This window comes from Poecilia mexicana, unplaced genomic scaffold (genome assembly GCF_051168715.1).
Source record: "Poecilia mexicana isolate PSO_F unplaced genomic scaffold, ASM5116871v1 scaffold_5, whole genome shotgun sequence".
Classification (NCBI taxonomy): domain Eukaryota; kingdom Metazoa; phylum Chordata; class Actinopteri; order Cyprinodontiformes; family Poeciliidae; genus Poecilia; species Poecilia mexicana.
The window spans coordinates 23,573,300-23,598,948 of NW_028263374.1; the positions used below are offsets into that span (position 1 = coordinate 23,573,300).

The window sequence follows — 25,649 nt, forward strand, 5'->3', positions numbered from 1 at the left end:
AAACTAGAACTACTAAAACTGAGATTCTTAAGGGAACTGGGTATGATTGGCTGATTAAATGAAAATAGCCCAGAAAAACAAAAGAGAAAAAACAAACTTTTTCGCAACTACATTTTTAAAAGTGTGAAGGACTGGTTGGCAGAACTCTAGTGATGATGCTCTGCTTTCTTGATCTATCTCAGCTCTACCCTGAGTCAGTTCCCAGACGTTGTGACCTTATCAGGTGGGGTTCACTCCACCACAATAGGTGAAATTGGAAATGTATGTTTTTGACGTTACACAATCAAGGATAAAACAAAATCCAGCATTGTTTTAAAACACGACCGTTTAAGTTTTTAGTGAGAAACTTCCAGTACATTAGACAATTATATCTTTCTGGCTGGTGTGTGGATATTTTAAGGAGAACATTCCAGAAATGTGTTTATTAAAAAAAAAAAAATCAATTCAAAAGGTCATATTTGGCATGTATTCACAGGCATTCAGACTCTTGATCAGAACCATTATTGCATCTGTATGTAAAAACATGATTTGGTTCTTTATATCACTTTCAGTCAAGGGTTGCAGATCCTTGCTCTCGAGGAATAGACTTTAAGTAAAAACATGCTATGACTGTTTCAATGCCAACACTGAAAAAATGCACTTAATTTTCAGTTAGTCTTTTTTTTAAAATTTTTGCTTTGCATGTATGCAGCTAACTTTTAACACAAACTTTGATCCACGTCACCTCCCTCGTCTCGTCAACAGCTCTAACCAGATGATGCACTGGTGAACTGATAATGATGAGTGACTAATCACAAAGCAAAGATTCCAGCATCAAATGTTTCCCATTACTCCTCAGGTGATCCTACACATGGTAAAGTGATTGCAAATGTGTATTACAAAGGTTGTATTTATTATGGGCAAAAATAAATAAATAAGTGCCTCACCACAATGATCATAAATTTAGGCCATGCCAGTATAACAATAAGTTGCATAGAATAGTTTTTAATTTACAAAGAACCAAACAATAGATGTAAATACACAAATATATCCGACTAATTTACAGACTTTTATTAAGCAGAAACAATTATACAGGCTCTAATTTGGATCTAATTTTTCAAACCAAATTTTAAACCATCGATTCAAGTCATCAGTGATGAAAATGCTCTGAGGCGTCACTATACTGTACATTCATTCGGTCAGAAACCAGACCTAAAACATATATATATATAGAGCGAGATAAGACCAGAGCTGCCATTCACTAACTGCAGCTGTGAATCCGAAACAATTTGTCCCAATTAATAAAGATCATGAAAAAGATTGATAAAAACCAAATATTTCAGAATACGCCCGTGTTATTGCTAGTTGTTTTATGCAGTTTCACAAGTTGAACACAACAGGCTGAAAACAGTACAAAAGGTTTCAAGGATTTGCATATTTTAAATCACATTATCGTCCTATGCTGTGTAAACTACTGGCACTCTTACAGACCCGTAATCATGACAGTTTTTCCACTTTTTATCCTCCCACAAAAGGCCAATTGAAAGTATGGGTACAAAAGTAAAAATATTGTTTAATGCGGAAAACAGACTCATATAAAACTACACTAAAACTGACAGTAACATCGTTTTAAAGTGAATTCCTTTAAGTAAGGAAGCATTTGAATTATTTGACTTTTTTTCCCAGTCTTTACAGGTTGAATGTGTAAAAGACTGTAAAGTTATTTTCTTTTGCCAGCAACATTATCTACTGATAATATCAAAAATAATTTTGGCTCATAAATAACAAAACAGACATTCTACTGGAGACAACACAATAACATATGTGACCTCAAAATAATTTGTGTTCTAATTAAATATATAGAAAACATTTGTACACTTGTAATCATTTAACCAGCTTGATCAGTCTTTACACTCATATGCTTATTGCATCCAGTTACCTGAGCGCTATGTGAGACAAAAAAAAAGCAAAAACAAAATAAAAAACAGCATCATTTTTGCTTAAATGTAAAATTCAACAAAGACACACCAAAATAAATAATCAATTAAAAAAAAAATATTTCCTAAGCCTATCCTTGGGAAACCTACAAAACAATAAAACACTAACTTAAAATTAAACAGTATTTAAAAAACAATAAACCGTGAAATATACTGGGTTAGAAAATATTTTGATCAACTCAAATATGGGATGTACTGCCATCTGGTGGAGAAATTGGGTCATTACTGAAACTCATTTTCCAATTGTTAGAATGAATAGAACAACGGAAATGTGATAGAGGTAATATTTGGTTTGTTAGCAAGTTCCCCATCAAGGAAAAGTTAATAGTAATTACATATTTTTAACCATTTGATCATCATAAGGATCAACACTGGATCTTTACTTAATTTACCTTTCTCTATCAAATGTTTTTTCCTGAATTGCATTCTGGCTTCACGACTACATATTAAAATGTCTGATTTTCACTCACATGAACACATAGAGGACATGAAAGCGCTTCAAATTATTTTTGTTGATGTTTTAAATAAAACATCGACAAACACCCAAGTGAGGCACATCTTTGAGAAAATAAGCTTTGTGCACATAAGATTATTATTATATCCTGAAATGTTAAACATATCAGGATCAATATGTTTTGTTTCCTGGCAAATCAGGAAATTTCTGCAGGTAATTTTTAATAAAAAAAAAAAAGCTCTTCAGTTACTATCCAATAAAAACAAGTCCAAATCAAAATGGTAAAAAATATCCATAATTTCTCAAGAAGAAAAATATTTCTTTGTAATTTATTCCCAATTTTGTATTTTCTCCCCAGGCTCCCCTAACTGGGTCCATTTGTGGTTTTGCTGCATATATTGGTAGAAATTAGAGATGAAAAAAAATGCATGTGCTCCATCTTCAGCCAATGGAAAAAGCCAAAAAAGCAACATATATATTTCCAAATCTTTTAAAATCACTCAACAGGGACAAGAAATGGAAAATGAATGGCCAGTCAAGATCCTTTTATGAAAACTTTACATTTTTGCTACCATTTTCTCTAAGAGGGATTCACGTTCTCTGCAGGCGGAGCGTCTACTCTTACATCATTAAAACCATAAGTCAGGCAAGGATCCAAACATGTCAGGGTCGTCATCATCTGATTCTTCTCCAAACCCTAAAACATGACAACACAAAACAGGCAACATATGTAGGCATAATTCATTTAAAATCATAATTGAAAAAAACATTTACAACAATAGATTTTAATTATTTTCATGCCTCACCAATCATTTCCTATGCAACGGTTATCCCATTGCATTATGTCATAATACTCAAAATGGACCTTTTAAATGTCAACTAATTTCTCTGATAAAACAAGGAAACTGAAAAGTTGGACATGTAAATTATACAAAGCTCTACCGATGGAGTCGGAATAAAAGGTACATTAAATGTATCAATGTCAAGTTTTACTTTCATTGTGTCGTCTCCTAAAATCGAGGCATTACATTTTTGCAACAATATGTGAGATAACTTTATCAACTTAAATGTTAAATTGAGAAAAACATAGATGATGGTTAAAACAGTAAAACTAAAGTTTATTTAATTTCACAAAATTACAAGCCGTTTAGTTGGGCTCACTAAAAATGCCAAAATAGATTTTAAAATGGGACTTTGAAATGAACTATGTATCTCTGCATATATAGTCAATTTCATACTTATGGTTTTACAAATTTTAAAAAGTGCATAATTAGCGCCTGAATTAAAGATCTCTTATTACATCCACTGTAAATAAAACAACATACTAATTTATATATATATATATGAACTAGTATTTATCACTCATTTTTCATAAAGCAGATATGTTTATTAAGTTATAATTAATTTGTCTTATACATTTCACAGTCTAAAGCTCTTAGCAATCTTTTCTAAGTGTTCATAGAAGATAGGATGTGCACATTTTTAGAACAGGTGCAATTTATAATAAAAACTATTGTATTCAGGTTAATTTAACAACAGATGGGCATTATTACTTACATGATAATGCATGGTCTAAAGCTTCAGAGTCATGATCAGTATCATCATCACCATCATCACCACTAGTACTACCAAGAAGAGCCTCAATCTGAAGAAAAACAAAAAGTAACATTTAGAAACCAACACCATAGGAATTTAATTTATCCATATTGCTACGTGATAAAACGTCAAATAAATTAGCAGTACTAATAATAGGATGAAAACATGCGTACATGTTGCTGAAGTTAAAACTATATATTTTAAAACAGCTTCTTATAAGTTTCTTATATCTCTGTCCACTTTCGACATGTGTATTAAGAGAAAAATAACTGTAATGATTCAGATGTGAAGACATGAAATGATCAGATACCGCGTCATCTGCAGGCAAGTCAGCTTGATCCTGGTCCTCCTGTTCTTCCTCATTTGCAAGTTCTTCAATGAGGGGCTCTATATCCATGTCATCATCATCGTCGTCATCTTCATCGTCGTCTGTGTCTGAGGAATCATTATTCTGATCTTCATCCTGGAAAACACAGAAATGCAGTAAGGAAACTATTCAAATCTCAATTTAAGGCACATTAGATGTCAGATTGATGAGCAACTCAAACCAGATCACTCAAACCAAAAATTCTCACACAAACTGCAAAAATAAATATAAAAAATGCATAAGAAAATAAATTATCCAGGAAAAAAATATCAAGAAAGACTATAGAAGAAAATGAAATGTTTCTTTCAAATTTTAGGAATCTTACTTGATCATCATCATCTCCTTCTTCTGCTAATTTCTGTCGTCCAACTTCATAAAGGCGACATACAGTATCTATGGTCACGGCATCCTGGTTCTACAGAGAACATGTGCAAAAACTTCATTATACAAAGAGCACCACAAGTACCCTAACAATCTCCTATGGTAAAAGTGAAAAAGCTGAGTATTGTCATTATTATCATTTTGATTTCCAATCAGTTAAAGTTGTCTATGCTACAGATTTGCTTTACTGACACCAATGAGATGAGATTTTAAAAATAATTTAAATCGAGTACCTCTATGACAGCCAGGTAGTGGTCTTTGGTATCAGTGCACAGATCAAAGATGTTCCTCTTCACATCCAGTGTGGCTGTTTGAAATTAAATCAAAACCAAACGTTACAATCTGAAGCAGGAGCTCAGTTACTTTCAGCAACCACTAGCAGACCAAGGTATCACAAAGAGATCACAAACCAAGCTGAATAAATAACAAGGGGCTTTTTTAAAAATTATTTTATAACATTTAAAGCCTCAACTTTTATTGTCACCAAGACACAGATGAGACAGATATCAAATAATTGTTGCACAAGGCTTTTCGAAACTGTAAAAACAGGAGGTGTAAACAATTTGAGACATTATAGAATAAAGGTAAAGTCGACCAACCAATAGGCTTGTAGTCCGTGGCATCAAATGTTCTGAAAGATGAGCCGAAGGGACTCGTCACCTGCTGATCCATGACGTCATGCTCATCATCAGCTTGCAGCATCGCTGTTCAAGAGAGGGGAGATCAGTCATAACACAAAGTTATGTACAGCCAAATTAAGAGAGTCAGACCCATACCTCCATACATGATGGTGCCATTGCTGTTAAAGACCACCCGGCACTGATCCAGAGCAGGAACAGTGTGCAGCAGGTGGAAGCTCCTCAGGTCCCACTGAAACCTGCAGTCAAGGTCGACAGCGACAGCAAACCCAACAACTACAAAACATTGATCTCACAGGAAATAAAATGTTTTTAAGGATAGTCTTTTTGCAAACAGTTTAGAAAGCAATGGGAAAGGAAAATGTGTGCAAAGCTGCAAAGAAAATATTATGGATTAAAGCTCACACCTGCCGATAAGGTAAAACTTATTTTTCCTCAACATCACCAAAGCTTCTTACTGGACATTAATATAAAAACGTCCCGCTTTTGTTGTCAAGGTGAAAGGAAGCTATCAGCATCCAGTTCTGTGTGAGTGACCTAAACGTCACTCACACATGGCACAAAGACAATAGTGGAGGAAAATTATACTGACTAACAGTATAATCAGTGACAAAAAAGCACCAATCTGCTTTTTATTCACTGTGTAAAGAATGTTTCAGCTCTCTTTGCTTAGGACTCATTGCTAAGAACTGCACTGACACTTGAAACCAACCTGTCCTCCTTGGTATAGTTCAACCGAGGAGGATAGCAAACATCATTTCTTTTTCCTTTTTCCTTTCACTTTCCAAAGGGCTAAACTCCAATGGTTATTACATTTAGAAAGGATACAATCTCAGTGTTTATGATGACCTCCAGGCCGTTTGGATGGAAAACCCCGCTGAGGTTCATGTTGAACTTGTCAAACTTGTGGATGGCCCGTGACGCTCGCACATCCCACAGGACCCCATCATTTAACACCAGGTCGTCAGTGGGGTTGAAGGTGGCACAATTCCTCTTGTAATTGTTGGCCAATGCGGGGTCGTTCAGGGTCAGGACCTCCTGACCTGTCTGTATGTCGTAGATCTGGAGTATGGGAGTCAGAAACAACAGTCTAAATATAAATAAATCAATAATTAAACCAATCAGTCTTAATTCAAGACACAAGAAGGGTCCATTGTAAAAGAAAGACAGAAAAGAGATAAAACAAACCAAAAGATAAGATGATAGGTTAAAAAAACACACACACACACAATATGTTATTGTTCACAGAGTCACAAATAAATGATAACGGCATGACTTCATCAAAGCTTTCCATTTAAGTCAGTAACTAAAGATAAAAATGGGCATGTTAGTCTTTGTTGTTGCTCTCTAGATTTGTTGCTTTGTGAGTTTTGGACCAGACGTAAGCTAACTTAACTGTATATGACACAGTATGATGATTTCATATTTTCACATCTGAATCATTACAGTTATTTTTCTCTTAATTAAATCATTGCTTAATGGGTCTTAGTATGACCATTACCATGACAAATTAAGAAAAGCAGCTTCAGTTGATTTTTTTTTTAATCATTAAGTTACTTGTTCATTTTAGTGTTTATCTGAAATAAATTGCTTTTCATTAGAAATCCCTCAATGGATCAGAATATAATACTTCATATTACTTTCATTAGATTATGAAAGCACCTGATGTATTAAAATGAATATAGTTTTATGTAGCTTAACCTCAGTAAACTACCTTACAAATTATGACATTTAAGAGTCATCCAAAACTCTGAAGGTATAAATATTTTTTATATACATTATCTGACATCAAAAAAATAAAATATTCTTAATGATATAGTGAGCACCAACAGAGAGTCAATGTGATACGTACATGTGCAACCTGGTCCTTAGTGCCAATTACTCTGTCCTGACAGAGTTTGCTGAATTCAACATAGTGATCCTCTCCAAAGGAGTTTCTGTGGACAGATGACATATGTGATATTTAACAATACATGACATAATCCATTATTACCATTGATTAAGGTGAAAACTGCCATGTATAATCATTTTTACTTCATGGTAAAGATGCTGTCCATACTCCAGAGAGCTGACAGAGGGACGCTCCACGAAGCAGAGGTAAGAACAAAGTTACCATCCTGTGAAATGGGGAAAAAATGGATCCATTTCAATCCAAAAATGTTTATAAATTAATAGAAGTAATCTAAAAGCTAGTCTGTATAAGTTAAACAACTCACGTTGCTTATTATTAATAAAGCAAATGGTCTGAAATCAAACCATTTTCTTAAACCTAAGCTGCTTTTTCTCTAAATGCCAAACTGTTCTCAGTATGTTTTGGATCCAACTAATCAAACTTGAGATTTAAAATTAGTTTTCCTACCCGGGAAGGCTCGATGTGAGAGATGGCCGATCCGTGGCAGGTGTAGTCGGCCGCCTCCTCTCCGGAGAAGATGTTGTAAAGCTTGAGGTGACCGGAGCATGTTCCCAGCATCAGGAAGCGCTCACGGGCCGAAAAGGCACAACAGGTGAAACTGCTATCGCCTCCATTGTTTTCACGGAAAACTGACACGGGGCGAAACCTGAGGAGGAAAACAAGAGGAAACAGAGTCAAAGAGAAAAAAAAATCAAGTTTGGTTTAGAGCTTTTAAAAAGACATAGGTGTTTTTTCTTACCTGCTGAATATTAGCTGTCTATCCAGACTTCCTCTGTCCACACCCCGGTACTTCGGATACAGCATCCTGCTCCCCAGACGGGCAGTGAAGTTGGGTGAAGCCTGTCGCCTCTGTTTGGACTCTGGGCAGCGGTGAGGGTTGAAAAGGGAAAAAGGTGGACAGGTGGTGACGGGATTCGAACAGCGGGCGTGTTGTTCTCTCAGGTACTCTGTGATGATGCTGTCAAGGGTCGGCGGAGAAGGCATGTGGCGCTCCAGCTGCTTTTTCATAGCTGGGGTCTGTTTCAAAGAAAGAAACGTTTATGAAATCAGTGTTCTAGATTGCTGATTTATAGAGAAATCAGTAATCTAGATCAAAAGAATAATGAAACAAAAATTGATGTCAAGAAACTGATATGCTTCAAGGCAACAGCACAATTGCAAAAAAGATTGGGGCCCTAATGTGGGCCTAAAATTGATACAACAAAATCGCAAATAGTCTGGACGACTGGTGTAAAAATCGCTCTGCTGATGATACAAGCATGAAACTTATCACAAATGTTCACCATCACATGCCTATCGATTCTTGAGGTGGAGTCATTTGAAAATGTAATTGCCTTAGTGCCAGTTTTGCAAAGTAACCGGCCACTGAAAATAACTTTAGTAATTTTAGAAAAATGAAATTTGCTACAAGAAATATAAAGCCTTTTGTTGAGAAGTGAGATTTCTATTCACAATAAGCAAAGGTTCAAGCATAAGAGAGAAAAGAAAAAAAAAATTTTCTTGCCAAGGCTGAAAGATGACTGTCATCTCCATCATTGAAGAGCAAAAATAACTCAATTATCAGATGTCTGCCATATTGTTCAAAAATTAGCACAATTAATTAAATGGAAAATCTGGCATTACAGTCATGCAATTTTTACTACCACATTGCAGGAGTTTTTATGAATTGAAACAAAAGGTTCGACTGACCTGTATGAAAGCACCATGGTCAGACTTCTGTCTAAGTGCACGCAGTTTTTTCCCTGAGCTGCAGTTGCCCGCTGGTCGTTCCCGAGAGAACAAAATTCGCCCAACAAGATGAGAGCTTTGCCCAGGATGAGGAGGAGTGTTGGGAGCCGCTGAGGTAGACACCATTGAACCTGACGAGTGAGGAATGGCAGAAGAACGGGAAGAGGAGGGGGTAGAGGGCGCTGAATTACCTGAGGATAAGGGAGAGGGCCCAATATTGGCAGCAACACGAGCTGCGACACCACCAGCAAACCGACAAGTCCTAGATTTGGAAGCGGAGGATGTAGGGGTGACACCTGAGGAGGCGGAGTTTGGAAAGAGAGACGCTGCAGGTAGGTTTGCCTCTTTGACCAGGGTATTTGCTGTGTCGTGTAGTCCTTTAGCAACAAGGTGGTTCCTAATCAAAATGAGCAATTCCTTCTCAGAAAAAGTGATGCGAGTCTGAGCGACAACGTTGGCTTTCTGCAGGCGTGACAGCGAGACCTCCGCGCCCATGATGAGCGGCTTGCCCGACACTCGCTCCGTCAGTTTGGCGGCGTAGCGACAGAAGCGGACATGTTCGCTCCGTTTGTCCTGCAGCACCGGCTCCTTCATGAACTGAGAAGGAGAAAACAAAAACACGAATGATTTTGCCTGAAAACTCTAATAACATTTTCCATCATAACGAGATATTTTTGTCTGATAACCTTTGAAAAACAAAGTAGTAGTTTGAGTGAGAAATCCCACATTATCTATTAAAAATTAAAAAAAATAAAAAAATAAAACCAATTTTAAAAAATTACAATTTTCAATTTACAAGATGAGGAAAGTCTTAAGCAATATATTTTTGGTCATGTGATAAAAATCTGTAGAAATTTGCAACATGGAATACACTTGTAGAGATAAAAAAAACAATAATTGTGTAATCCTGCTGATAAAAAGTTTTTTTTTTGTTAAATATGAAATATTTTAAGTTTGTAAATCACTGAATTTTTTTGAAAGGAGTTTGGATTGAAGGTCTTTTTGTCACCTGCTGAATGTGACCGCTGGCGAACAGCGGCAACTTGCTGATGATCTGTCTGATGGCGGCACTACGAGAGAGTCCAACCAGAGCCTTACAGGCCAACGCTCGGATCAGGTCTGCATCTGTGATGGGAACCTTCACCGACAGCAGAGACAGGAGCACCTGCAGCCAGAAGAGGGGCAAAGTATGATCTCTGGAACGATGAGGAATTCTATTTGATAAAATATGCAGCATATAGTTTCATCAAAACAAACACAAGGATTTTGAATACCATGTTTGAGACTGCCTACCTTTATGCCGTTATTGTTCTGCACCACTTGCCACATGTGGGCCAGCACCCTGTTGTGGGAGGGAGGGGGCTGCTGGGGGTGCAAAGGCTGCCTGAGGGGGGCGACAGCAAAAGCACTGAGGCTCTGGTCCGGAGCGCACACACAGTTTATTATGACCTGAGGTAAACATGAAGGACATGATCAGAGTGGGAGAAAACAAACTGAAACAGCTGCAGGAGCTGATGCTTTCTGACATGATTCTGAAACCCGGGCAAGACAATGTGAAGTCAGATATGTTTTATATCTGTAAAAATAATACATAATAAATAAAAGATAAGAAAAAAAAATCAGAGCTATCATTTTCATCCAAACTAGGGCTGTCTCTGAAAGTTGCATGACAAGTTCTCAAGAATAAAAAGATTCAGCATGCTCTTACCTTTATGTTAATTAATTTTAGCTTAAGCAGTGAACAAATAGAAAAATCCAGTGAGCCAAGCTTACTTGCAAAGCAGACTTCTGAATCTCAGCATCATTGGGAAACACTTCACCTTCAGCAACACCCAGAATGATGCTCATACCTACAAAAAAAAAAACACAATACACAGAGAGGCACACAAAAATCCTGAGATGAAAATCCCTGAACTTCTCTTGTCTAAAATCGGTGTTAACGCAGAAACGTTTTACAGACCTACAGTGGGAACAGGGGACCTGTTTTCATCAATAACTTCCACGGTATCAGCCAGCACTAACTGGACTTTAGGAACAACTGTCAGGATAGCCAGGATGTCCAAAGCAAAGCGAACTATGTCGCTCCTGGAGAGAAAAACACCACCAGATGAAAGAAAGAAAAGAAAAGAAGAAGGTAGTTAGTTCCTTAGCTGCTGCCATTCATCTTTCTGCTATATCTCTTTTTCTTAAAACTCATCTCAGCTCATATTATTCCTACCGGCGAGTCAGATTACCTGCCATAGTAGGTCTTCCAGTCACAGGCTGCAGATATGAGCTGCAGCATTAAAGGAATACAGGACAACTTGCAGAAGACTTGAACTGGCTCCCAGGGGCCCTCAGGAGGTCCACACTCGATGAGAAACTCCATCATCTCAATTATTTGCTCTCTGGTATTTGCATATGCCTGGAAACAGTGAATTATGAAGGTAAACATAACATCTCAATCCGCTGAGATGTACTGAAGATTTGAAAAAGTTCAAGGCACCGCATAGAAAATGGAATTTAAAAAAATAAATTATGACAGAAACAGAAAAATAGGCATATTCATGTTGAAATATCCTAATTCAAACATGGCAAACATCTGCCTGAGGGATCTCACCCATATGTTATAAACAACAGATATGATGTTAATATAATGCAGCCTGCCATTATATTTAACAGGAGAGAACTCATCAATACGCAAACGGACAGAAAATGACTGTCTTTCATTTTGATTTTGGATTTAATGACAAACTGCTAGTTTACACTGGAGAAACTGTTTGTACCTTGTAAGGTGGCTGCTGAGGGATGATGGTGCCGCTTTCTGAAGTATGCAAAGACTGTTTCATTTGTTCTGTCTTCACTGCCAGGTGAGCCTCAAAGTACCTTCACAACCAGATTGATGAAACAACAATATTAAATGCATGGCACAATAAACTGATGCAGGCTGAATGAATAAACACAGCAGGAAAAAAAAAGGTTTTACTCTGAAACACAGACATATCTAATTTCACTTATTCTCAATAAGTTTATTGTTTTTTTATCTGAATGTGCATTTAATATCACCATACCTGCGTAGCGCCATGCAGGTGTGCTTAGCCGTCTGTCTGTTGGAGAACACCTGGTCTTCATTCATCAGTGGTGCATCGTTGTCTGTGTTGAGGATCTCCAAAGTGCTGATCTACAGGGAGAAAGAAAGTTACTAAAGAAAAAGGAGGTTTCAGTTTCAGAGTATCAGGAAGAATTTCAAATTTCTTTTCTGGAAAAAAAAAAAAAAAAACATGATTCTGAAATGCCAGAGGAATTTTAGTCAAAGATAGTGTATTAATTTAGAAACAACTGCACCATCAGAGAAACAACATGTGTATGGTTTAGTACTAACCAGATTGACCAGCCTGCGTAGACCATCCAGCTGGTCAAAGAGCTGTAACACCACCCTGAATGAAAAAGAAATGGAGAAAAACATGGTGGCGTGGCAAATGCCAGAAGCGTGCGAGGACTCCAACAACCACAGAGCGTAGGACACCAGGTCTGTCAGCACATCCCCTGGGAACATGCACACCTAGAGGGAACACGAAGAACAAAGCGGTAAGATGGTGCCGATCAACCAAGACAAAAATATTATCCCAACATCTTAAAAAAAATAATCACATTAAATCTATTTTTTTATTAACTGCCTAGAATTTTGCTGAAAACTAATATTTAAAGATCTCCTTCTGACTTGCATGTCAACATATGCGGTGCTCATGTTCACTGTACCCTCTCCATTGCATCCTGATTGTACGCCAGGTAGTAGAGGCAGAGGGAAACGGCTGTCGCTGCCATGGATGGTCTCGGGATCTCCAGGAGTTTCTGCACTCCTCCATGAGCAATGAACTCGGTCGCAAACTTCTTATGAAGGAGAAGTGAGGCGAGATACTGAAGAGAGAAGGAACCAAAACAACATTTATTTATGGAATCACTACCTTACGTATTTACAGGTCTCCAATGTGTTTGCTGTGGTGTAATTTTTGTTCTTTATTTCCAGATATTACTAATCTCTCTCTTGTTTAAAGCAACAACAGAAATGATAAAAATGTTTTAAAAAGAATTCAAGGTGTTGAGACAAACTGAATCAACTACTTATGCTTTAAGTATTCATGTTTTATAACCATGGCTTGTCATGCAAAATAATCTTTTACAAATTTTACCAGTAATTTACCATAAAACAGGAGATTAGTTCATTGATCACTTCATTTTTAAAAATATCAGTAAAAATATTTACAGAGATTTATTCTAAAATGTCTGTAGATTGTTGGTCTATTCCAGAAAATGTAAAAAGCAACAAACAAAACTAATTGAAAAAGAAATCAATATTTTTTTTTCCATCTTGTTTGACCAGGATGATGAGTCAAGCTTTCAAGTTTTGATGGCCACTAATGTGAATCTTCAGGTGTTCCTCAGTACTGAGCAACTCCACACAGCGAACCCCACCCACAGACGTAGAAATTATCTTCCACATACAGACAGACGCCCTCTGTAGCGGGGAGGGGGCTGATGGGTAAATGATACCTTACTTTTAAATTCGAGGTCCAAAAATATTTTTTCTTTTACTAAATTAGATTATCAAAACACGTTTCTTTTGGGGTGGATTTTGGCATTTTCTTTAAACAACTAAGCAGTACTTTTCTTGGCTTGTCTTTAAAATAAATTTCTAAAACATAAACAAAGATATTAATACTGTACATTAGAAAGTAACAAAATTAACAAACGCAAAATAACAAAAAATACATCAAAGCCTGTTGGATTTATAAAGAAAAACTGCATCACTGTGTTGTTGAAAATGATCTCACCAACAGGGCATCAAATGTAAGCTGAACATTTTTGGTCTTCCTGAGGTCGATGTAGTTCATCATCAGCGAACGAGTGTCCATTTTCATAAAGATTGCAAGCAGCTGCAGAAATCAAAAAGATTATTTAAATTTCAGACTAGTTTCACAAACTTAACTGTCTAAAAAGACAAATATAACCAAACTATGCCAAACTGTTTTTAAATTATTTTTAAAGGAATGCTACAGCAACTTTACATTTTAATGCATAAAAACTGTAACATACTGTAGCTTTGAGTTGATACACAGTGATCAACAGTTCTTTTTGATAATATTTACACATATCAGAAAACTCACAATTGTGTTTCATTTCCTTTAGCTTTACCCATAAGATTCTGCTAACATAAGAAGCCAAAATAGCCAAAAGAAGCCAAAATAGCCAAAAGAAGCCAAAATAGCCAAGTTATTAATCACTATACCAGTTCTGCTGTTTGTTAGAGTACCATTATGTGCAACAGATTCTAAAAAAAACTATTCTGCGTTCTTCATATTTTCTACTCCTAATCTCTTGTTTGAGCATCACATCACCACTCTTACCTCCTGGTAATCTCCAAGTGGTGTCAGATACTGCAGGATGAGCCTCTGCTCCATGGTTGGGCTCAGCGGCAACAATCGGTACTCTGAACCAATCAGAATGGAGCTCATCTCAGACCAGGATGAGCTGCTGCTTGGCTGCTCGCTGGTAGCAGCCACCTCAGCCTCGTCCTCAGTCCCGCTGGCGGACGTAGTAAACTTTAGTTTCTGTTTAGTCTTCCTCCCATTCTCAACCTGTTTCGTCCCTCCTCCTCCTTCTTCTCCTCCCTGAGTGTCGTCCTTCTCCTTTGAAGTTGGATGTGGGCTAGCTTGGTACACAAAACCTGGAAGAAGGCGAGCAGAGCTGCTGCTACCACCACTGTCTCTCTGGGCCGAAGATTTGCCATTTGAAATCGAGCTGCTGCTCTCTGCAACATTTTTTTCTTCTGTCCCCTCCTCAGAAAATCCTGTCTGGATTTGCTGATGTTTTGTGACACCTGACATATGGGGAGCTTCATCCTGAGAGTCTTGAGGTAGATTCTGGGCAGTGTGGGTGTGACTGAAGCAACTCGTGTGCTCAGCAGACTGCAACTCGTGTAGACGTTTGATCATCATGGGTACCTGGATATGGAGAGCAGAGTAATTGCAAAATAAATATGCTTTTTAATTAAGCTGGGTTAAACTAAACACTGCTAATGAAAAATAAAACAATATTTTTCTACAAATGAGGTGTGACACCCACCAGCTGAGCATTTTCTTCTTTATGGCTCGTGGCTACTTCTTGGTTGCTCATGGCTTTGGCCAGCAGGCCTGTGGCATAGATCCATAATGGCCGCTGAGCTTCACGGGCCCATGTGAACAACTTCCCAACCAGACCTTCCTGTAATCCACACAAAACAAAACTGACAGCTGACTGTTTTGCTTAAATACATCAAAACACTCAAATATGTGTTTCTTTCTTTTTGGCTGCTAGAAATAATTAGAACTCTTTGCTCGACACCTGAAGACCCTGTGCAGCCTTATTAAAATAAACTCTTTAAGCTGAGAAGTTCACATAATTTCTTCAGGACAAAGGATAAAAGAAATTACATTTTGTAATTTAACATATTTCATTTTCTTGCAATAAAATGAATCAAATAAAAATAAAATGGCCATTCTTTTCACATCTCCAATGAGATGCAATGTGGCATTGTCTAATCCTGTGTGTGGATTGATGTGCGTTTACCTCAACCTTTAAATGAACTGGACACCTTCATTTTGGAGCAATAGAGTTAAAATAAAAATTCTAAAATTTGGCACTCTACTCTCAAGTCCTAAAATGCTACACGTTATAAAAATGTAAGGAAAGACACACATTCTTGTTTTTTCCCCAGTTTCACTACAAAAGATCTTTTCAACATCTTGAGGGCTATCCATACATATAAAGTTTTTCATATTTTCAAAATCTTTTCTATGTTTTTATGTCTGTTCTGTTCAAAAATCTAAGGGTTTTTTTTATAGGGAAAAAATTATTAGTTGAACATTTTGGCCATTTTTTTTTCTATTAACCTAGAAGTAGTTGTTTGTGATACGTAAATAGTCATGATTTTTTTTTTTTTAATTACATCTTTATTGCACTTTTCAAATACGGAGCTCACCATTTTTTTTACTTGCGCAATAAATGATGGGCCGATGACGCGAGTAGGTCATGGAGGACATAATATGGCAAGCCGTTGTAACATAAAATCGGCTACGTCAAAAAAATTTTTTCGAAAATGTAAGTGCGGCTTAATCGTACCACACTTGAACTTCAGATATCTAAAATTTGTTTATGACTAAACATATTAGTTCATTCAGATATCTGTAATTACATTTTGACTAGAAAAAAGAACCTCTCTGCGATACCTCCGAGTATATTCTGACTAACATAAATATCAACTTTATCATTAGGTTGTGTGGAGGATCCATTTAAGAAGGCTGCAATAAATTACTAACATCTGATACAGACTCATTCAATACATCTGAAAATTATTGAAAGGTCAATTTATTTTAAGAACTGTATCACTAGGTGAAACACATTTTTGATTAAATGCACACAGATGGATGTTTGAAAACCTTTATCTTAATTATCCACTTACAGTTAATGAAAACATGACATTGGAAATTAGAACACATCAGACCAATAAAAATGTTTAAAAACAGAAACATGATCTTAATGAAAAGTTTCTTTAGTATCTGCTTAAAGATTGTTATTTTCAAAACTGAGCTCTTTCTATACTGTGGCATTTTCTGTTGTACAGAGCAGTCAGTATTTTTGCAGACACCCAAAATTCTGCAGGCATCTGTTTGGACAGCTTAGTGGAAGAGCAAGAGGCATCCAATTTCTTAATTCAGAAATCTAATTTTGATTAACCAAAATTAAGTTCAAAATATCTTAAATTGTCATCATAAATATGGGATCCTTGAAATGACAAATTCGGTTACACCATTTGTGATATGTTGAAAAACATTTTGGTCCATCAAAGTCAAATTGAAAATATCATGAATTGTTCATTTTATACCCAATTTTGGACATCTAGATTTCCCAATCCTGGTCCTCAAGGCACACTGTCCTACATATTTTAGAGGTTTCCCTGCTGTAATATGCCTGATTCAGCTGACTGCAGTTCAACAAACGCCTGTTAATCAGTCATCGACTGAAATCAGCTGAAGGAAGGAAATACCTAAAACATGCAGGGCAGTGTGCCTTGAGGACCAGGGTTAGGAAACACTAATCTGGAATGTAATTAAAGACAGTAAGGCGAAACTGAGTTTATGCTAAACGGCTTACCATATTTGCGCCAACGAACAAACCAAAGCAAGTCGTCAAGGCTGATGTTACCATATGGACGTACCGTGAGTTGTATGTGGCTAGTCTAGTAAGAGTTTTTTCATTTGAGTAACGTTAGACAATGCCACACTGCGTCGCTTTAGGTTGTCATTATAACACAAAAAAGAACCGAAATACTCAAGTGAGTCTTCATCGTTTCCCAAATGAAAAAAAAGTTAGAGCGCAATGGGAAAGAGCCGTTGGAAGAATACATCTTCCTAAGAACCCATATTTGTGCTCTCAACACTTTTCTACAGAGGACTATGAGTCATTTGTACGTGCACAATTAATGAAGGAGCTAACGGGCGGCCGTTACCCACGCAAACTAAAATTGAATGCCGTGCCGACGATTTTTCCCCACAAAGCGCCTCAACACCACCCGGTAGCGGTAGGAAAACCCGGAGCTAAACGTCAGAGACTGACAAAGCTGGGCGCTCTAAATGATAGTGAAACTACCGCCACTGGTACTGCCCGTCAGCTCACGAACCGGACAACTGTAAGTGACATTTATTTCTTTAATATTATACGCTATCTCGCTCTCTCCTCTTCATCAGTTTGGTCCGCCTCATTTTCATTTCCTCTCGTCATTTATCAAAAAATAAAAATTAAAAAAATACTGTTCTGTGTGTAGAGAGCTAGCGTCATAGCACCTGGTGTACCTCATCTACCCAAGATGCATTCCAGCGTAAACATGTCCTCTGCATGATGAATGTTGACTGTGTTTTATTTAAATATATAAAAACAGCTTAGGTACAATATTTTTGCCTTATTGCTTTTACATCTTAAATATATGTTTTAAAGTAAAGTCTAATGTTACAAATAAACTTGACTCCCTTTTACAACCTGAAGTAAGACATCTCATCAACATGCTGGTTCATATAATAAGTGTAGAACCTGAAAAATTTTACAAGAGCTCAGTCTTCCAGTTTAAGACAAAAAAAAACATGAATGTCCACCCATTAGAGCAGGATTAAAATCCAGAAATAATTTGAATTTCAACAGCACGCAGCTTATAGGTATGCACTGTTATGTGGGCATTTTGTACCAAATAGGTGTTCTTAAATGCAATGTCTGACTTAAGAATATTTACACAAGTTTAATAAGCAGAAGAGATGTTGATAATGTCCTCTTTTACTCCAACTACCAACTCCAACTTTCTCTTTCACTCTGCATGATCTAATAGGAATAAATGCAAAAAGTACCTTTTCTTCAAAGACGACAGCTGTGTCCAGACCTGGGACAATATTCTGAAGGAGGCGACATGCTGCTGTGTTGAGACTAATGTCTCGACTGCTCATGATATACGTGTCCAAAAGCTGTAAGATACCGGAAAATCTTATGGAAAAACCAATTCAAATTTCCTTAACTAACACTTCTCAAATGGAGAAGCCTGTATTTGAATTTTTAGATTGACATGATTGATAATAGTTTGAATTTAAATTATAACGTATTTTATATACATATATATATATATATATATATATATATACATATATATATATATATATATATATATATATATATATATATATATCCTAATTTGTTGGACATGCACACTTCATAGACATATTGCATTAGTAAGAAATGTACACACATAATATAAGACAAGCAAACTGTAAAGGTTACCGAATTAGTGAAGTCATCATTTAAAAACAGCATCCTCAGCAGTTGCCCCAGCATACAGTTTGGGTCAGCTCGTCCTGAAAGATTACGCACAAGTGGAAGTCAACAACTGATCAAAAGTGTTTTAGACTAAACTCACTTAAACTAATCTATGTTTTTGAGGTTCAATGACATTTAAACAAAAACTGACCATAGAGCATACAAAGTTTGAAACTGTGCACACACCTGGATGACGATCGTCAAAGGGATCAGGGTCTGATTTGTAATATTCTTCTGTCTCCTGTTCAATCAGCTCAGATATTCTACAATAAAATAAAAGAGTAAAAGCAGAAAAAAAATAGTTTACATGCAGTTACTTCTCCAAAAAGAAGTAACTGAAAATGATGACCTCTGCACAAAAACAAAGGATCTGACCTTGTTAAGATGGACACCAGTTGCTCTGTGGTACCCTGCCGCGTTTCTTCCCACTCGTCCAACAGTCTGGCGAGATCTGCTTTTGCGTCCACAGCCATGGCGACGGCCACGGCAGCCGATAAAGCGGCTGACCATGCAGAAGACAGCACAGCAGACAGGGCAGGTGATGGATCTTCATCTTGGGAGGACATTGCACCCTGGAGAAAACAGGGGAGAAGATGGAATGACACAATATTGACTCAACATAAAGCGATGAGATGAATAAATCATGCAATCATAGTTTTTCACTGGTATGAATTTTAATCCTTAGGGGGGGAAATAGTACAGGCCAGCTTCAAACAAAAACAGAAATTTGTATTGGATAATAAAAGCCTGATAAGTACAGCTTTTGATAAAATGTAAAAGGTAAAAAATAACATATCTCAAACAGAAAAAAGTAGCTTATTCTAGATTAGTGTTTTCCCAACTGCTTGGGTGAGAGTTTTATTTTTTAGCCTCAGTCGTATGAATCTAAAATAAAGAGTGGAGCATGTTCAAAGCACCTAAAGATAAACCAGAGAAGCTGAAAATTGACTTTTTTCACTCTTCCAATTTTGTTAAACAATATTTGGGAGTAACAGGAATTTATTTACAACTTGAATTTAACAGTTTCTTTGAATAATCAAGATAAAGCATGTAATAATAAAGAAGTAAAGCATGAAATGCATTCAAATAAAATGTAAATGTACAAAGGCAGATATAGTATAAATGGCTAGAGATGCCACAATAAATAACTAAATAATTTGTCGATACATTTTTGCATGTCTAATTATTTAAATTAAACTGCAATGTAGCACACTAATAAAAAAGAAATACTTTAGCTATTTTATGAGAAGATAATGATTTTAACATAATGAACTCAAGTTTTGTTTAAATACATAACTAAAAGTGGAAAAAATTCAAACTTGAGTTCATTATGTTAAAATCATTATCATCTCAATATTGTGTGTTGGTTTGCAAATTTTATATTATATGTGCTGTAATACATCATACTTATCACATAGCATATAACTGGTTAGCCTGCAAAGAAACTACAACACAGACCAGTCACTTTGTTTTGTAATCTGAGTCCCTTGGACAGGTAAGACTGAAAATCTAAATTAAAGTCAACAAGTACTGCAAAACAAACAAGACCTAGAAATAATTTAAGAAATACTTAAATAGATAAGAATACTTTTAACATGTTGGTACTAATTTTAATTTGGATAAATTGGATTAAAAATTCAAACAATTAATAAAATATTAAAGTAAGAGTTGGACTATGTATTTGTATAAAGTAGCACATAGTCTTAGGATAAATAAAGATAGATGCTTTAGAATAGTACGTGCGTATTATTTGTCTAATTTTGAGTAATTTCAGTCACTTCTGGTCCCAGTGAACATAGTAAACTTCAGTCATGAACCTGAAATACAAATAGAAGCGCTTCTGTTGAATCTTCCCGTTGCTTTTGCTCATGATTTCCCCTTAATACTTACCCTTAGCTGCCGTGAGAATCGTCGCGGCCTCATCTTGACAACAGGCGTCAGAGGTCGTGACAGATGAAAACAGTAAATGTTTTAAACCCGCACCAACAGGTGAGCCTGTCTGCTGCAGGACAGCTGGTTTATTTGTTACTTCTTCAGTTACTGGGCTTAGCTGGCTGGTACCAAACTCATTTAACAGCAATAATTTCAAGCTGCACCCACCGAGTCCTCCGCATAAATATCTCTTGTTCATGTGACGGAGAGATAAGCTCCTAAATGAGCCTCCGAGCTCCCCAACAGCATGTTGACACTGACAGTCAGTTGCCTCATGTAACAGCTTTAGCTAGCAACGCAACATCAGGTTTTTGTGCATTACTTACACGAGAATAGGCTTTCTCAGCTCCGTGTCAGTCGTCTAACTCGTTAGCGCTTCCTTTACTGGTTTTCTAAAAAAAACTTGCTTGAAAGTAATAAAAAAGTAATCTCTGTCTGACAAATTTAAGAAGGAAAAAAAGTTTCACGTTTATTTTCAAACTTCTCCCCGGCGAACGTACGCTACGTCACCAAACGACCAGTCGACGTTTGATGACGAAATTAGACGAATGTTCTCATGGGATTTGTAGTCCTCAATGTATCCGGAGAGGTTTGCAGCTCTTGTGAGCACGGAAGAAGAATTTAATTCAGCATGAGTATACCCAAGAAAATATTCAAAACAGAGCAATTCCAAAGACATTGCTGTGTCCCGTTTTGTTCGGCGTCCTCCAAATGTAATAGTTTTCATTCTTTTCCTACCGATTCAGACTTGAGGAAACAATGGCTGATAAACATACGGCGTGATCCTTACACAGTTACCGCTCACACCAAAGTTTGCAGCGGACATTTCACTTCTGATCAGCTCATAGAGCCAACATCTCTGACTGGTGGTCGGAGGCTGGTTAAAGGTGCTGTACCAACATTGTTTCAATGGAATATCTGTGAAGGTAAAACAGAACCACCCCCTCCTCTACAGGTACAAGAATGGCACAGTTTACAGACGGACCATAACTACTGCTTTATACCCGGACCCCCTGCAAAGAAAAGGTCATCATCTTCTGAATTGGACAAGTCAATCTCAGCAACAGAAGACCAGTCCAAATACGTAAAGAACCTGAGGAAGAAAATTTGGGAGCAATTTATTCAGCAAGAGTTTTGTTTACAACGGTTTGCTGGCTCTGATGACGACATCCAGTTTTACACCAGGTAAACCTAATTTTTATTTCAGCTTTGTATTTTTAGAGCTGTGAAGGATGTCAAAAAGTAAACTTTATATAAATACAGTTTACTTTTTGACTTATAAAATCAGTATCGACCAAGGGAAGCTGGGTCGTATGTCTCGTAAATAAAGTCTGTGTGGAATTTAATCTCAGTATAAATTCAGCTGTTCTGTGAATGCCTTATTTGTTAGAGAGCATCAGTGAACTCACAGCAACATGGAGATCAAGGAACACACCAGACAGAATAGATGTTAGATTTTAAAATGCTAGACAAAGATTTGAACATGTCAGGACTTTTCAGTCAATCGTTACAAAATGGGTGTACAGCTGAACTGATAAGCCAGACCAAAAAGCTTGAAGCTGTCAGCTAAAGGTGGTTCTACAAAATATTGACTAAAGGGGACTGAACACAAATGAATGACATTCTGTTTATAATTTAAACAGAATGTTTAAATTATGACCTTCTGTTATAATTTGACATTATAACAGAATGTTAAGTTATTACATTCTGTTAAATTAAGAACTTGTTTGAAATTTGTTTCAATTTCAAATAAATCGAAACCCTTCTTATTGCATTTAAAAACTATACACGACAATTTTATTTTGTTTTTCAAATAAAATTCCCAGTCAAGTTTTTTTTTTTTTTTTTTTTTGCATTGCTACACGTGAAATTGTTCTAGGGTTCACTACACATGAAAAACCAAAGAACTAAATAAATTATTTTAGTAGCTACGTTTGATATTGGTGTGATAACAGGTTATGATTCATGTCTCCATTTTTAAATAGATTTCCAAGCTACAAACATTTGATGGCGTTTTGGTTTTTGATTGAGCCTTGGATTCATAAAATGGTAAGGATGTCAAGAGCTAAATTAGCTGCCAAGGGAAATGAAGAAATGACCTCCGCACCGTCATTAAAGGTAGGCCAAGGGGTTTGCTGGTAGCATCATGGGTTGCACTCTTCTTAACACGTTCTCTCTTATGTCAACCTCACAGAGGCGGCATCTTCAACCTGTTGACGAGTTCTTCCTGTTCCTCGTTTTTCTGTCACTTGGTATGAAAGAAAGGGACCTTGCAATTCGATTCAACACTCACCAGTCCATCGTGAGCCTCATTATTGCAACATGGACAAATTTTCTTTTCACTATTCTGGGGTCTCAATGCATCTGGCTTACACAGCAGCAAGTGCAAGCTTATCTTCCTGAGGAATTCAAGGATTTCCCTGACACCCAGGTGATCCTGGACTGTACAGAGCTGAAGTGTCAAATACCATCTTCACCTCTTCCCCAGATGGACATGAACCCCTCTCACAGATCCCTCTGCACCATGAGAGCCTTGGTTGGCATAGCTCCACACGGTGCTGTAACATTCGTCTCTGATCTATATAGAGGTTCATTCAGTAATAGGGAGCTATTCAAATGCTCTGGCATTGCTGAAAACTTGACCGAAGACATGGCAGTGATGGTAAATAAGGGCTTCCTGATAAGGGATTGTTGTGAGTGTAAAGTGTACCCCCTTACTTTTCTGTCCAAGCACCCAGGAGACCAGGCCACAGCAAGACTCAAGATGCATGTGGAGCAAGTCATTGGGAGGGTAAAACAGAATAAACTTTTTCATGGCATTGTCTCTCTGTCACAGGCCTACAACATTAACCAGCTGTTTGTAGTTGCATGTTTACTGTCAAATTATCAGAACACTGCTTTAGTTAAAAAAGGGGTTCATTGAGGATCTGTGGGCTTAAGCCACAAAATGTACACAAAGATTTGATCTATGAAGCAGTGAAAAAAACTACTTGCAGCAGATAAATTTCTGTAATTTAAGTCGAAAGCAGACGAGAAAACCGATTCTGCGCTGCTAAATTAGTTCTTGGAAGATAGTTGCAACTCATTCTATACATTGAATATGTTGAGAAATGTTTTATGTTAGATACGGTTTTACAGTTTGGCATTGCATGCTTCACTAAGTTTGACTATTGTTTGAGTTTAACTGGTTTTTATGTTTTGGATCTGAAGCAGACTGAGAAGTGATTCGACTAACATGCATTGGATTTATTTCAATAAAGTTTTGATTGCTGAATTGGAATATTTGATAAAAATTCTATACTTGTCAAGTGCATTGAGATTACGCTACAAAAAAGCTGAATAAAAAATACTGTACACAAAGTTCATTGAAATCATTTGTAAAGTTCATCTCTTAAAACCCTGTATTTAACCACAGATCCATGTTTTGTCATCAACAATCATAAATAAAAATAAAATAAGTGATTTCATAAATTTTCATCTGCTGAAAGTGACTGACCTAATTCAACAGTGGTCCAATTGGCCCAATTGGTGCTAGTAGTCTCACAATGAGAGAAATGGATATCACCTGATTGCTGTGAGTGTGTCTCGAGTGATTGTAATTTAAAAGAATATTTTTTCACTTTGACATTAAAGTTGTTTCTTTATTTTTTATTTTTATTTTTTTGTCAAAAATGTTTGTTGACTCAAAAAAATTAGGCTTCCTAAAAGCAATAAAAGAGGATATAATATTCAAAAAGGTGAATACTTTTTATAGGCACTAAAAGCTTTGGGATTTACCTGATTAAATGCACTTAAATTAAAAGGTGTAAATTGTGTTTACATAAGTATTTTGTGTGTCTCACACGCCTGATTTATTCAGTGGCCTGCACAACATGTAAATCCATTTCAAGCTTCTGAAACATATTTCTAGCATTGCTTTGGTGACTAACACACCCTGGAAACACGTTTGTTATTTGTGCTGTCACTGTTTACATGTAAAAATTGAATATGCAGAAAATTCTCGTGCTGAGTTTTGCATGATAAGCAGTTCCACTGTGTGAAACAGCACCTGCTATCTAACTGGAGATTAATCAAAAAGCTTAAGCTGAAAAAAAGTTAGGATGTAGATTTTAAATTTAACATCATCTTCATGGAAAGAACCCAGTAGGAGCATGGTTCAGCGCTATGGTTACTGATCCATCTTTTGAAAAAGAGACCTTTTGTTTAGTGTTGCCTTCAAACCGCTACTACAACAATTTTGATTAAACAACCTTAATAACTGCAATACCCAACTTGATTCATGTGGTCAGTATGAACTTCTTTTAAATTAAAAAATTTAGTCATTTATTCAATCATCCAATCAGTTGGACTTATATTTTTGACGCTCCTCTGAATTGAACCCCATGAATGGGACAAAAACCTTCTCACATCTACATATTTAGTGTGTGTGGTGACTCACTTTTCCTCATTGTCCTGCAGCACTATGCTCTCATTGACTTCTCCTGAAAAAAACTATTTTTAGTGAACACTGAATAAAATCACAAATACAAGTCTCATTAGGATTGCTTCTGCTTCTGGGTCCATGACCCCAGTCATGTAATGAAGCCCCAAGTGTAATCTTAAGATCATTTTAAAAACCATTTGTTAGAAGACAAACATGGAGAAAATAGTAGAAAACACTTAGAAAACACAGCCACAAGTAACTGTCCAAATACTGGCACATATGCAGTCTGTCAATTACGGCTGCATGGTATTAGAAGATCATTTACTGAGAACATTGTTTTTAAGTTTTACAATGATGATACTAGTTGTAATA

The 25,649-nt window shown here is 36.7% G+C and overlaps 2 protein-coding genes across 3 annotated transcripts; one reads left to right on the forward strand and one right to left on the reverse strand.

The window, feature by feature from the left end:
* Positions 1–871: 871 nt before the first annotated feature.
* LOC106928633 (DDB1- and CUL4-associated factor 1-like) lies at positions 872–21,361 on the reverse strand. Its single transcript, XM_015005017.2, has 30 exons — positions 21,181–21,361; positions 19,298–19,494; positions 19,109–19,185; positions 18,887–18,960; positions 18,463–18,576; positions 15,155–15,292; positions 14,437–15,033; positions 13,864–13,965; positions 12,791–12,949; positions 12,414–12,593; positions 12,103–12,212; positions 11,818–11,917; positions 11,287–11,456; positions 11,013–11,137; positions 10,826–10,902; positions 10,346–10,501; positions 10,062–10,217; positions 9,014–9,649; positions 8,064–8,341; positions 7,772–7,970; positions 7,447–7,529; positions 7,265–7,349; positions 6,241–6,474; positions 5,551–5,644; positions 5,374–5,478; positions 5,008–5,081; positions 4,719–4,808; positions 4,337–4,489; positions 3,988–4,075; positions 872–3,127 (listed from the first exon to the last, which is right to left on the reverse strand). The coding sequence occupies exons 2-30, from the start codon at positions 19,486–19,488 to the stop codon at positions 3,060–3,062; spliced, it is 4,713 nt and encodes a 1,570-aa protein (XP_014860503.2). The 5' UTR covers positions 19,489–19,494; positions 21,181–21,361; the 3' UTR covers positions 872–3,059.
* Positions 17,682–24,511, forward strand: LOC106928634 (uncharacterized). 2 transcript variants are annotated; one of them, XM_015005018.2, is made up of 4 exons: positions 17,682–17,756; positions 21,810–22,039; positions 22,840–22,972; positions 23,049–24,511. In XM_015005018.2, the coding sequence occupies exons 3-4, from the start codon at positions 22,862–22,864 to the stop codon at positions 23,775–23,777; spliced, it is 840 nt and encodes a 279-aa protein (XP_014860504.2). In that variant the 5' UTR covers positions 17,682–17,756; positions 21,810–22,039; positions 22,840–22,861; the 3' UTR covers positions 23,778–24,511. The 2 variants fall into 2 exon arrangements, with proteins under 2 accessions (XP_014860504.2, XP_014860505.2); XM_015005019.2 differs by lacking the exon at positions 17,682–17,756 and having other exon boundaries at positions 21,414–22,039.
* Positions 24,512–25,649: the final 1,138 nt, after the last annotated feature.

Coding starts and splice junctions, on each gene's coding strand:
- LOC106928634 (XM_015005019.2), top strand. CDS start 21,486: ATGAGTATACCCAAGAAAATATTCAAAACAGAGCAATTCCAAAGACAT. Junction 22,040..22,839: donor GACATCCAGTTTTACACCAG/GTAAACCTAATT, acceptor ATTTTTAAATAG/ATTTCCAAGCTACAAACATT. Junction 22,973..23,048: donor CCTCCGCACCGTCATTAAAG/GTAGGCCAAGGG, acceptor TCAACCTCACAG/AGGCGGCATCTTCAACCTGT.
- LOC106928633 (XM_015005017.2), bottom strand. CDS start 19,488: ATGTCCTCCCAAGATGAAGATCCATCACCTGCCCTGTCTGCTGTGCTG. Junction 15,293..18,462: donor CTGTCGTCTTTGAAGAAAAG/GTACTTTTTGCA, acceptor TGTGGATTACAG/GAAGGTCTGGTTGGGAAGTT. Junction 10,218..10,345: donor AGAACAATAACGGCATAAAG/GTAGGCAGTCTC, acceptor TTCTGGCTGCAG/GTGCTCCTGTCTCTGCTGTC.